Raw genomic sequence first — 13,335 nt, 5'->3', positions numbered from 1 at the left:
TGAAACTTGTCTGTAGTCTTGAGCTGCTGCTACCAGGTGTCTTCCCTGACCTCTGCTGGAGGGCCGGGAAGGCACAGCTGGAGATGAACTGCTACCAGGAGTGCAGCCTTCATCACTCCAGCCTCACCAGCAGCTGCAGAGGCTGGAAAACTTTTGGTGTACTTAAACTGCTGCAGCTGTTCTCCAAACCACTCAGCTTTTATTGATCTCTGTCATGTTTCTTTCGTTCTCCGCCCTCAGCCCAGTTACCTCTCAAACAACCTGTACAATTTTAGACAATTCAGTTACTTGTGTACAGGGGAACTAGCAGATACCTCTGATCCTTTGTGTTGCTCATTCACAAAGCTGTTCTGGTTCTACAGGGAGTTACACTCCCCTCACTGCTTTCAAAACTTGCGTATTTACAGGGCCCCTGTAATGATTCGAGGTGTGCTATTATCTCTTAGTTACAACAGTTTGCCTTGTTACTGATACGATTACTTAAAGAGCAATTACCACATCAGGATCTAGTGAGTGATGAGTAAGTCAAGTCATTCCCTTCATTTGAAAAACTGGGATTCTTGCTTTTTTCCCCCCAGTGTGTATATCACCATATTGACCTGTGCTGGAAATAATTTGCTGTTACAATGCCCAGTCACTCAGCATTAGAAGGTTCACTTGTCACTCCTCATTCTTAATACTTTTTCACCTCACTGTTTCCTTTTTTAAAACAGTGTTCAGGAATATAGACCCCAGCACAAATGTTTGACTCCACTGCTGACCTTTCATTACTGTGAAAACTGATCTTTTACTCTATGCCCTGTGATTTCTGTCTTTTAATCAGTTTGCTGTCCCTGTGAGGATACTATCCTCTGATCCTGCAGTATCTTATCTAAGATCCCTGTCCAAAAGCTCTGAAGTTCTTTTGAGTATCTATCAAACCAAGCTGTCAGGTGAGTGTTGTGATCTGTGTCTGGCAGTATAACTTTCCTTTCCATGGGGGTTCTCCAAGCCTGTTCAACCCATCTAATCCAGATGCTTTGTATGGGACAAATGACTTGCCTTATGCTCTTTTTCTCTTGCCCCTAAATAGGATCAGTTCAAATAGATAATGGAAAGGTTACTCTATCCCTCTCTCTTTATTCTGCTTTCTTTCCTCCTCCCCAGTGCTTTAATACTGCAAAAGCATTCAGTTTTACTACCATATTGCCTGAAGGCATTGTGGCAACATGAGCTGAAGCTCTCTAGGCCGCAAGAAACTCCTGCACTGGAGAAAGACATACTGATCTGTGTTCTGATTCCCTGTCAGCTGCTGTATCACATCATACAGACTGGGGCCAGTACTGCTCACTGAATTGAATCCAAACCTCACTACAGCCAAGAATTAAAAAAAAACAAACAAACAAACAAACAATTGCGCCCAAGTTCTTGGTTAAGACTATCTGAAATATGGCTGCAGAAACTCTTCACCTGTCACATAAACACCAAGTTACCTATTTAATGTAAAGCTTTTCTAAGCATTTGTGCTGTTTGTTTTGGCTTAAGCATCTTGTCATATAATTGCAAGTCTGTATTCTCCAACAGAAATAGGCTACTGATACTTAGCAGGTTCCTGTTGTATGTGACTTCACCTGTGGAGTTTTGCCTGCTGCTGGATTTTTGCCACCGTGTTTCAGATGTGTTCTGGTGTTGACAATTTATGAGCTCAAACACTCTAGAGCATTACAGGGTGGCAGAAGGTAAACTTGGTTTTACTGCTTTGGACAAGAGGTGCCTTTTACTAAAAATTTCCACCAAAAAAGCACACTACCCTTTAAAGAGGAAAAAAACTTCAATTTATATTGGAGTACATTGATGGAGCAGTGGTATTTCAGATTTTGTCTTCCAGTTTGGTTGTGTCATATCAGAACTAAAGATTATTAAAACCAAAAAAGTGCATTTAAACTTATAATTTACACTGTGAAGCTGCTATTTATAGTAACTTTAGAATTTCTGTGCAAAACGAGCTTGGGCCTTAACGTTCTTCACAGCTGGCAAATAGGTCTTGCACTTCGTGTCAGCTGCAAGGTTATTTTGCAAGCAGCAGCTATTTAAAAATAAACTGGTTTGGGTTTTTTAACAGCTGATTGCTACTATGACTCATTTCAGCAGCAGAATAGTTCTTGGACACTGCTCTGTATTGTATTTTAGGAAGGTATATGGCTGGGAAAAAGGTATCTATGTTTTTCACAAAGCCCAAACATCACAGCTCTGCGTTTTTAGGTTGTCTCAGAAAGAAGAAAGAAGAGGCCCTGCAAGCTCCATTATTGCCTACAGGTAAGCAGAGGTACCATGACAAAGGGTGGGATTGTTCAGCCTGGAGAAGAGAATGTGTGGAGACCTCATGGCAGCCTTCCAGTATCTGAAGGGGGCTACAAGGAAGCTGGAGAGGGACTCTTGTCAAGAACTGCAGTGACAGGACAAGGGAGCAATGGGTACAAATTGAAAGAGGGGGAATGTAGATTAGATATTAGGAAGAAATTTTTTACTGTGAGGGTGGTGAAGCACTGGCACAGGTTGCCCAGAGAGGCTGTGGATGCTCCAACCCTGGAAGTATTGAAGGTCAGGTTGGAACACTCTGGTCTAGTGGCAGGTGTCCCTGGCAGGGGGATTGGAATGGGAGGGTCTTTAAGGTCCATTCCAACGCTTTATCATTTTATGATGTGCTTATAAAATACAGTTTGTACTTGTAAAACACATCTGATAAGAGTTCCAGAAAATAGCTGTGTCAGGACATCCGTGGAAACACACAGGTGAGGCTGGAAATAGGAAGATCCCTTATTAGGGCTGGTGATTGAATCAGGTGTCGGCAGGAAGCACAAGCTGAGGTAGTGGGGAGTTGATAGTGGCTCAGAGTCCCTAATTTAGCGGCTGTAAAACAACGCTTTCCTTAAACTCTGATTTAACTCACGAGGAAGGCGGATGGAGCGCCTTCCTCCCCCCGAAGGAAGTGTGAGCACAGCGCGGCACAAAGCCTTGTGTAAAAACACCTGTGAAGGGATCAGCCGCAGCAGAGACCTTGGAACAGCCCAGTCGCCGGAGGTGGTTGTGCTCCCCCCAAAACAGCTCGCTGGCATCCAGCATTTGGAAGATCTTTACCCAGCTCCCAGTTTCTGTCCCTATCGCTGCTGGCCGGGTCGCAGGGCACTGTTTCAGTGTCGGGGGGGAGGGCGGCGCTCCGGTCACTCTTGGCCCCTTTACCCGCAGCCCCTTCGCGGAGTTTTCTTCCGAAGCTCCGTGTCCCCGCTCGCCGCCGCTCTGGCAGGGCGGCACTTTCGCATCTGAAGGCAAAACCCACCCACGCATTAAGTGACTCACCCACGCATTAAGTGACTCACAGCAGTTTCCCCCCGGGGTCGGCCCTGCCCCTTTAAGAGCTCCCGCCCGTCCCCCCTCGCGCTCTGTCCGCGCCGCTCATTGGCCGCCTGCGGTGCCGCTCTCCGCCGGTTCCTGTTTCGGCCAACTTACCTTGTTGACGCCAGTCTCGGCCTCCCTGGTCTTTGATTGGCCCGCGCCGCCAATGTTTGTGGCGGCGATTGGCTCGCGCCAGCCTGGCCACGCCCAGTTGAGGGCGAGCGACGTCCTCTCCGATCTGCCTGCCTCTGATTGGCCTCCGGGGCTCACCCTCCGCGCGGCGATTGGTGTCGGCGCGGGCAGCAGGGTGGGCTGCGCGGGCGGGCTGTGGCGCGGAGGCGGTGGCGGCGCTGGCGCGGGGTGTCCGTGTCCGTGTCCGCCCGGCGGAGGATGGTCCCGGCGCTGGGGCCGCCGCGCAGCGCGCCTGGCCCGACCGTGAGTGCGGGGCTGGGGCCGCCGGCGGCGCTCCCAAGGGGAGCGGGATGAAGGCGTGGGACGGACAGCGGGGCTGCGGCGCCGCACTGGGCCGGGGCCGCGCTGGCCCCGGGACGCCGGTGGCAGCCCCGCCGTATGGGGGCCAGTGCCCCTTTGTCCGGGCCAGCGGGGCCCGAGCAGGGGCGGTAAGGCCAGGCGGGCCCGGGCGCAGCTGGGGGGGCGCGGGCGGCCCTTGGCGGGGCGGCCCCGGACGGTCCCGGCTCGGTAGCGGTGCCCGGGCCGTGCCCAGGGAAGTTGTGCCGCCGCTGTGAGCCCGGGTTGCCCCGGTGAGGTTGGTGTGTGTGGCCGGGGGAAGCAGCGGTGAAGGTGTGGAGACCGGGGTGTCCTTATCGCTTTGCAGCCTTGATGCTGTGAGACAATTGAGCCGCGGTCGCCCTTCGGGGAGTTCCTTTGGGCGCTGTTCCCCGGTGTGGCATCGTCTCGTTAGCCCGGGATGCGGAATGCCCCGTGCATCCCGGCCGTGTGCCCGTGCGGTGTGACATCCCAGCCGGGAAGCTGGCCCACGTCGGAGGACACTGTACAAGCCGGCTCTTTTATTTAGAACTCGGTCACTGGAAACTAACTTTTCCTGTTGAATGTGTTTTCAGCTTGGTCTCCTAAGGAGAGAAGACTCTTTCTTTCTTCTCCTCTGCCTCCTCATTTTAGCTCTCTGTCCAATTTCAGTCACATTTACCAGCAACAGGAGATTGAAGTCTTTAGTTTCGTGGAAATTGATATCTGACACACGCAGAAGGTCACACTTACTGCTCACACCAAGGCCCAGAATCCAGCTCCTTGTGACAGAGAGCAGGGGTGAAATGAGTCCATGAACACACCTAAGGCTGGATATAGCCATGGCACATGATGCCCATTGTCCATAGAAATCTGTAAGGAAAAGATGGAAGTAAGACAAAGGGAATAGTGTTGTGTTGAGATTCTGTCCATAAGGAGGTAAAATATCACAGATGTGTATTTTTGCTTTCTACATAATAGCTTGAACTTCTATTAGATTTCACCTAGACTTATGATTATTAAACAATTCTAGCAGACATAACTTAATGATTGCACAGTTAAATGTCCAGAAGTCAGGTAGTGCAACAGCTTGTTTTGGAAGCCTGATTTTAGCTTTGCTTTTCATATACAATTCATGGAGACCATCCTATTTGTGTGATTATGTTACTGTAACAAACTGCAGGGTGTTGTTTATCGCTCATGAACTGTGGGCAGTAATCAGACAAATGGGAATGAAGAAACATCCTATGAGGTAATGGTTATTATAAGGATTTATAATTTTTAATTTTTTGACTTTCAATTAGTGCCATAATAATAATTTATGGGTGCATTTTGGGATGAAATAGATTTGGCAAATGAAAATACATTTGCCACTGAATGGGAAATAAGCTTAGAAAATGTTCATGTCTTGGGCATGATTTTTAAGGTGCATGCATTCAAAATAACATCAGTTGTGCGAAACAGTACGAGAACATTGCAAACTTTGAAGTATTTGAATGTTACTTATTCCCATAGAGACTTACTTATTCCCTTAGGATATGGATACATGGGGAGATTTTAACGCAGTAGATGAAAAATGGTGGTGGATCCTGGAAGAATCTTGACAGCTGCAAGGAGATAATTAGGAAGTAAGTGCTAGATAGTAAGTGCTTTTTTGCTTTGATTCGTAGTTTTCCAAGTAGTGTTCTGAGGAGCTGACCAGGGATAGATTGAAGTGACTGTCGCTCAAGTGGCCCTGTGATGTGTGATTGGCATGTGTGTGCCATGCCCATCATGGGCTCTCGTTTGTAACTGAGGTTTAGTCGTAGTCTGAGGTTTCAAAGACATCTTGGGAATAAGAAGGCAAAGATTCTATGAATGTGTTCTGCTGACACTGCTGGTCAAGCTACTCCAGCTGCTTTTCACCTTTGTGCTTTTCTGAGCGTTGTTTGTTTGTTGTTGGTTCCCCCCCCACACTCCGTGTGCTGAAGTTGTAAGAACACCTCCAGCTTCCACATATTGAAGTGCAATGAATTAGGTAACAAAATGATTTGGGATAGTGCATTCCAAATATTTAAGCAGGCTTTTAATTTGCAAAGTGCCTTGATACAAGATGCGTGACATTGTAACCAACCGTGTCAGCTTGGATGTGAATTACTACAATGTATGGGTCGAAGATGGATGCTGTACAGGGTAGAAGAAATAAATAGACAACATAAGAAAGTCAAGGGCTGTGAGATGCTGGATTTGATAAGAAGCATTCTGTGGTTTAATTTTTGTTACAGCAGTGCTTGTGGTTTTATGGTATTAAAAATAACTTTGTAAATGACGTGTGGCTGGGGGAGGTATAAGTAGTGTAACATTTGATAGGAAGGGTTTCCCAATGAATCATGGTTATTTGCCTCGTAAGAGCTTGTAAAAATACCACAAAGTCCGTGCCACTTAAAAGGGCAGTGAATACGTATCACGGTCCAAAGTTTCAGCTGAGACAGTTTTCAATTAAATTACAATATTGTGCATTGTCCTTGATGAAAATACCAGTGAAGCTGTGTGTACAAACAGGTGTTTAAATGAAAATGTTTATGTAGAACATGTACATGCATAACACCTGACAGCTGTAATGTTCCTGGTTGTTTCATAATGGTCTTCAGGCCTCTGAAGAAGCGTAACACTTGTCTCCACCTTGGTGGACTGTCTACCCATAGTATCACCGGTCATTTTATGACTTAGTTTCTGTGCTAGCATTCTTCATTGCAGTTGTGTTTGTGACTTCTTTATTTGAGTTAAATCGCTCAGGAATGCATTTTCCTTCCTATTCTGAAAGGTACCAGTCTTAATGTGCAGTGGCATGGGGGGTGTGTTTGAGCAGGAGGGCTTCCTTTGTTTCAGGTTGCAGTAAGATGTATGAAGGTCTCTACTCCTTGATTAGGATACATTGTGCAGTGACCAGTTTATGTAATGCTGACCTAACTTTCTGGTTAAAATACAATTCCAGCTTTTATATGTGCATATAATGTGTCCAAAGTGTACTTTACTTTGCTACCTTACAAGTGTAGTGCTGTTGTCATGCTTTGAGTAAGCACAGGAAAGGTTCTGCTGTGTGCACAAGATTGACAAATTGTGTGTGAACTAGGATTGTTTCCTGTATGAAAAGCTACGGCGTTAGTCTTCTAAGGTGAATGAATTACTTCTGCAACCATGACATGTGATAACAATCTCTTACATCAGCCATGCTGTGTGGCCTTGTGATTCAGATAAGAAGAAAGTAACAGGCTGTTAAAATGTTTCATGCTTCCTGCTAACAAGTGCCTTTCTCAGTTACCTGAACTCCTGTCAGGTTAACTGGCCAAGGTGAAGATCATGAAATGAGATCAATGCCATCTGAAAGCACATCTCAGTCATGCTGGTACTCTGATACCACAAAGAATGAGTTCTTTGTGGTCCATCTCTAGTGCGGCTGGAATGATCCAAGTATGGATCTGTTAACTTACAGGTCTTAATGCAGGTTTCTCAGATCCTGTGATCCTTTTCTCTAGCTATTGGTGTGGTGGGCAGTGCCATGAGAAGATTATTGAAAACATTGTCCTTTAGCCTGCTGACAGCCTTAAAAGCAGTGTAAAGGTATTGTGGGAAGAGGAGAGCCTAAAGTTTTGCTCTTCTCCAAGTAGCTGAAGTTTAAAGTGAAAGTAATGTTGTCCTGCATCTGTCATCTGTAATGTGCGGTTGGCTTAAGGGATACAATTCATGTCAGCCTTCAGCCTTTGAAGTTGGACTCTGCTTTGCTTTCACACATCAGTGAAGTTGTTAGATAGAAATTGAACACAATTCTTGTACAAAGCTTTGTACTGAAGCTCTTTTACTCGTTCACTAGAATAGCAAAATGGTGGTAGCCCAACACCAACCTACTCCAAATCAGCAACAAGTAACACCATTTCATTTTTTCACTTGTTGGAGTACCCATAATCTTGTAGTTTCAGTGTGTTTGTTTGGGAGGGTAGAGTGTGTCTGTGATCCTTTCATGAAGTAAATTTTACGTTGAAGTAATGTTCTTGTCTGGCTTCCTGTGTGAGGAGTGCCAGTGAAGTGAGGAAGAGCTACGTGTCTCAGCATTATTTGGAAGGAGCTGGGACAGTAGGCAAGGATAACCATCTTTTTACAGATTTTTCCCATTGTTGCTATAAGGGCAATTTATTAACTAAGGAAAGTTAGGTATCTAGTTTAGCATATGTTGCAGTGTAACTCATTGACTCCATTAGCATGCAGATTTGGTAAAATAATTAATACAAGCAAAGAATTTTATTTTGCAGTGTGTCAGGTTTCAACAGTTGTCTTTCAGAGCTGTGCAGCTCACATTTCAACATAAGAAGAGTTAAGTTGAAACCTGGCTGAATGGCAGGGGCCAGAGGTGGTGATCAGTGGCACAGAGTCTAGTTGGAGACCAGTAACCGGCAGTGTATGCCAGGGATCAATACTGGGACCAGTCCTGTTGAATATCTTTATAAATTATCTGGATGATGAGGCAGAGTATGCCCTCAGCAAGTTTGTTAACACCAAGCTGTGAGGAGTGGCTGATATGCCAGAGGGTCGTGCTGTCATCCAGAGGGACTTTGACAGCCTGTAGAAATGGGCTGGCGGGAGTCTCACGCAGTTCAACAAGGGCAAAGTCCTGCACTTGGGGAAGAACAACTCAGTCTGCCAATATATATGGTGGGGGCATCCAGCTGGAAAGCAGCTTGGCAGAAAAGGACCTGGAGGTCCTGGTGGACACCAAGTTGAACGTGAACCAACAATGTGCCCTTGTGGCAAAGGTGGTGAATGGTGTCCTGGGCTGAATTTGACACGGTAGTGTCATCAGGCTGTGGGAGGTGATCCTTCCACTGTACTCAGCACTGGTGAGGCCACACCTGGAGTCCTGTGGTGAGTTTTGGGTAACCCAGTACAAGAGAGACATGGATGTACTACAGAGAGTCATGTACTTTGTGAAGGGCCACAAAGTTAATTTAGGTACTGGAGCGTTGCTCGTCTTGAAAGGCTGAGGGAGCTGTGGCTGTTCAGCCTGGAGAACAGAAGGCTCAGGGGTTTCTCATTGATACGTATAAACACTTGAAGGGAGGGTGAAAAAAGGAAAAGAGGATGGAGCCAGGCTCTTTTCAGTGGTACCCAGTTACAGAACCAGAGGCTCCATCTGAACGCCAAAGAACGCTTTCTTACTGTGAGGGTGACTGAGCACTGGAACAAGTTGTGCAAGGAGGTTGTGGAGTCTCCATCCTTGGAGGTACTAAAAAGTTGTCTGGTCATGTTCTTGGGCAACTGGCTCTAGGTGGCCTGGCTTGACCAGATGTCCTCCAGAGATCCCTTTCAATCTCAACTGTACTTTGATATCCTAACCTACTTCAGAACCTAAGAAATTCTCAGAAGAGTGCACAAAACAAAAAAGTCAGTGTTTGTAGTGCTGTAGTCACATCTTGCCTACATGAACATTGTTCTGTCAATGGTGTCTTTAGGTACAACTGGAGCATTTACCATTTGTATCCAAACTATTTTAAAAAGTGGTAATTTTTATTTGGTAGTGTACCGTACTCAGTCAGCATGCATGTGCTCTGTGCTTTGGAATTGCAGTTTCCCTGCTCTGCAGTATTAGCTGAGGGCAGCAGCTCTGCCTTTGAGCCTCTAACCAGAGGTGCCCATAACTCTTGCACACCCTTTCTTCTGTCTTGCTCTCCATGACTCAAGTTCAAAATTTCTCTTGGAGGGAGCTGTTGGGTACTTACCTAGTGTCCATGTTCACTTAAATGAAAGTGAGAGCCAAGGACATCTTGGGATTCTTTTTGTTCAAGTCTATGATCAAAAGTGATACTCAATCTCAACAGCTGCTGATTTGGATTTTTAAGTATTGCCCTTATCTGAAGCAGTGGTGTCTTTGGTGGCAATAGGGAGGTAATTTCAAAGAGTTATGGAAAAAGAAGATGGAGGTATTGCATTTTAATTTTATGAAATTATTTTTTTAATTAATTAAAACTTGCAGGATCATGGTATCAGTCTGTTCCTTCCCTTTATCTATTAATTTCAGACCTCTGCAAAGTAGTGAGTTGGAAATCTTGTTTTAGTTTCTTCTCCGTTGTCAGTGCTAAATATCTGCAGTAGTGTTATTTGGTTTTCATAGTGCTTTCAGAACTACTTAGTTAGCCCTGATAGCTCATGTATAGTCATTCTGCTAAGCTAAATGAATAGTGCCTAAAGTGGTGGAATTACTGATTTAAGGTTTCCTATGGATTTGCACCTAGTGGTTCCATTTTCTTGTGTCTTAACATATGTTGATCTTGCTTTTAAATTTCCTCTTTGAAAGTGTTAAGAAAGTGCCTGCTTTCGCTGGTCGTCTGGGCTCAGTTATCTTTAGTTTGGACCTCTCTGTTAAACGTAATTGAAAAAGTTTGCAGCTTTATCCCTGCTATTATTCAAAACTGTCAAACATCCAGATCATAAGATGAGTCCTTTATTCCTGGAACTGAAATAATTGCCCAGTGGACCCACTGTCTATAGAAAAAACCTCTTATCGCATTGAGGTTGTGAAGGACCTAAGACCTTTTGTGAATAGTCTGGATATAAAATGTACATTGCAAAATTGTGTGGGTTTTGTTGGATTTGGGGACAGAGTGTGTGTGCACTTGTTTTTTAAAGCTCATTAACATGGAATTAGGGAGTGCATTTGATCAGCTTATACATTAAAACTGAAATACTGTTTTATTTTACCTTCTACTTCAGCCATTTCTGCCCTTAGCCCCATTAAGATTCATAAGGAAATCCTTCATTCTGGAAGAGCAGTGTTTGTAACCAAATCTCAGGATCGATCTCTTCTCATATTGGAGAGGAGCTTTGTAGTAAAGATCCATAGAATATTACTTCCTGTATCATGAACCCTCAGTGAGTTCTTTGTGTCAGATTTCTCAAACCCAACCCTATAAAATATTCAAGAACTTGCCTGTGTAGTCCTTTGTGCTGAATGACTTACATCTGAAAAGATGAATGAAAAAATTTGACACACAAACTCTCTGGCTGCCCTGGATCAGGGCTGCACATTTCAACTCTAGGATATTTTGCACTGCTTGTTAGTAGGATCCTCAGGAGAGAGTGGCAAGCCAGTTTAGCATGTGTCTGACATAGCTGTCAGAGGATCAGTTGATACCTCCTCGAGACTGTATGCAGTTTTATAAACAGACTACATGAGGATCCTTTGTAGTTGCAGAACAAAAAGAGCTCAGCTTAAAACCAAACCAATGAAGCAAAGAGTAGTATTCTGGCTATATCATTGTAGCCAAAGCGAATGTTTTTATGTTGTAGTTCTAAATTGGTTATCAGGCCCTGTGATGAGGTACTGTTCTTTGAATAGAGATTTCATCTGTAGATAAGGTCACATCAGAAAGCAGAATTAGACTGGCTCCCACTGGAACAGGTTTCCCAGGGAAGTTGTGGATGCCCCATCCCTGGAGGTATTCATGGTCAGGTTGGATGGGGCTCTGAGCACCCTGGTCTAGTTGAAGGTGTCCCTGCCCATGGCAGTGGGGTTGGAACTAGATGATTTTTAAGGTCACTTCCAATCCAAACCATTCTATGATACTGTGATTTTGTGGCTTATAGCTTCTACATTTGTCCAGTTGGTCTTTGGTGTTTTGAATATGGCTTTCATATGTGGATGAATTCCTCAGTTATAAAGAATTATCTTGGTTGCAGTATTGAGAGACCATGATGACTTACATGTTACAGCTTTTTTTCAGGAAAAGAATTCTTTGTTCTTTAGGCAACACGCTGCTGTGAGGTTTGGCTCACCAACAGATGCTCTTGCAGTGTGAGAGCGCTCACTCAGCCTCAGCCATGGTGCAGGCAATCTTTGTCATCTAGTGCAGGTAACCTAACCCACACAGAAGTGATGACCCATATTAGGAGGAAGTTGCCTGCATTTCACTTGTATCCCTTAGCTTTCACCATCAAAACAGGCTTGTGACTCCTTTGTCAAGCAGAGCATAATTAGATACCTGTCTTCTCTTTGAAAATGATTTACTATTTTGAAGTGTACTGTGGATCATTGGGTGTAGAAAGCCAGGGAGATGAGCACTGTCTTGCAATGTAGAGACAGTCCTCATACTTTCTCACTTCCTTCATGGAATTGGCATGTGGTAACTTGTGAATCTTGACACACTACATGGAGAACATGGGGATCATGAGGATTTCCCTGGTCATTCATTTTTAATTTCCTAAAGAAAAGAGTGATGTTCCCCTTATTTTGATCTAAAGTGGCTGAAGATGCTCTTTGGGGTGACAGCTCTGGTCTTTGTGATTCTAGCTTGTGTACTGGTTGCATAATTACAGCTCTTTAACTTCCAAATGCCTGCTTCCCTATAACAATTCATCCAGATGACACAGGAGATAGTTCACCGAGGCATCTTCCTTTGCTTGCACTGTGCCACTTCAGTCTATTTGTAGTAAGTACCAAGATCATCTGCATAATGTGTGAGGGTGGCAGCAGCTCACATCTGGGTGCAAAATATCTGGAGATACTTCTCCTTAAATACTTTACAGACCATAATCAGTGAGTAAGAGACTTAGTTCAGTGGACATGATCTCTCTCTCTCTCTGCCTCTCCTCTAAGGTTTAAAAATAAATTACTTAGGAACACTTGAGGGGCAACAATAGTAGACCAAGAAGAATAAAAATGAGAGGTGGATCTTCAGTTAGAGAAGTTTCTTTTTTTTTTCCTTCTGAGGTTTCTTAAGCAGATCTGGTCAGGATTCCTCAGAATGACCCTACACCTATGCTGTCCTGAAACTGCATGTTAGTTAATGGCCACCAGCAATTATGTCTTTGATATTATGAAAATTACAAATGAAAACAAAACCTAATGTAGATATAAGGGAATATCACTTGAGTGATAACCCTGTTTCTTCCTTCAATGCTGTTACAAAAAAAAAAAAAGACATTTTCTTTGTAATTCTTTTGCCTGTGAGCCTTACTAAAACTTTATTGCTTTAAGTCAGCAGAAGGAAAAATACCAGTGTTTTTGAGTTTAGATAGTACAAACATAAAAAGTAGAGAAAAAATTATAAAAGCAGTGAAGTTTTTTTCTATTTGTTATTTGCAAACATCTTTAAAAAAAACGTTGCCCTGTGTAATAAGTTTTAGCTTATTTGTATTGGTTTTCTTTTCCTAACTTTTGCAGAAGCTCTCAGAACAGCCTGGTTGCCCTGGGAAACTCTCAGCTGGTTTGCATCAGGAAAGTGGATTCTATGAAAAATCGAGAGGGCTCCCTCCTGCCCTTTAATCCCTCATACCTCTTCCTTGGCAAAAGGTGGAACATGTTGTGCTGGATCAAAGCCAGCTGATCAGCCAGTGCACACGTGCTGCAGAGGTGGTCACAGACTCAGCTGTATCCAGATCTGCAGTGTCAGCACTGACCTCACTTCTCATTCTCTGCTCAGTCCCAGATTTTTGTAAACATCTGGGACT

General features: G+C 44.4%; 1 protein-coding gene across 3 annotated transcripts in view; it reads left to right on the top strand.

Moving 5' to 3' along the window:
* The first annotated feature begins 3,709 nt into the window (after nucleotides 1–3,709).
* Nucleotides 3,710–13,335, top strand: part of USF3 (upstream transcription factor family member 3) — a 35,731-nt gene continuing 26,105 nt past the window's right edge. For 2 of the 3 annotated variants that reach the window (XR_001874733.1, XM_017814794.1), the window contains exon 1: nucleotides 3,735–3,807. Coding sequence is in view for 1 of the 3 variants with exons in the window: in XM_017814794.1 (XP_017670283.1) it covers nucleotides 3,763–3,807 (45 nt within the window). In the remaining 2 variants the exon portion in view is untranslated. Of the gene's footprint in view, nucleotides 3,808–13,335 lie in introns of all 3 variants that reach the window. The other variant, XM_017814795.1, reaches the window with a different exon arrangement.

The sequence above is a fragment of the Lepidothrix coronata genome, unplaced genomic scaffold (assembly GCF_001604755.1).
Source record: "Lepidothrix coronata isolate B3197 unplaced genomic scaffold, Lepidothrix_coronata-1.0 Scaffold46, whole genome shotgun sequence".
Lineage (NCBI taxonomy): Eukaryota > Metazoa > Chordata > Aves > Passeriformes > Pipridae > Lepidothrix > Lepidothrix coronata.
This window is presented reverse-complemented; position numbering and strand designations above follow the sequence as displayed.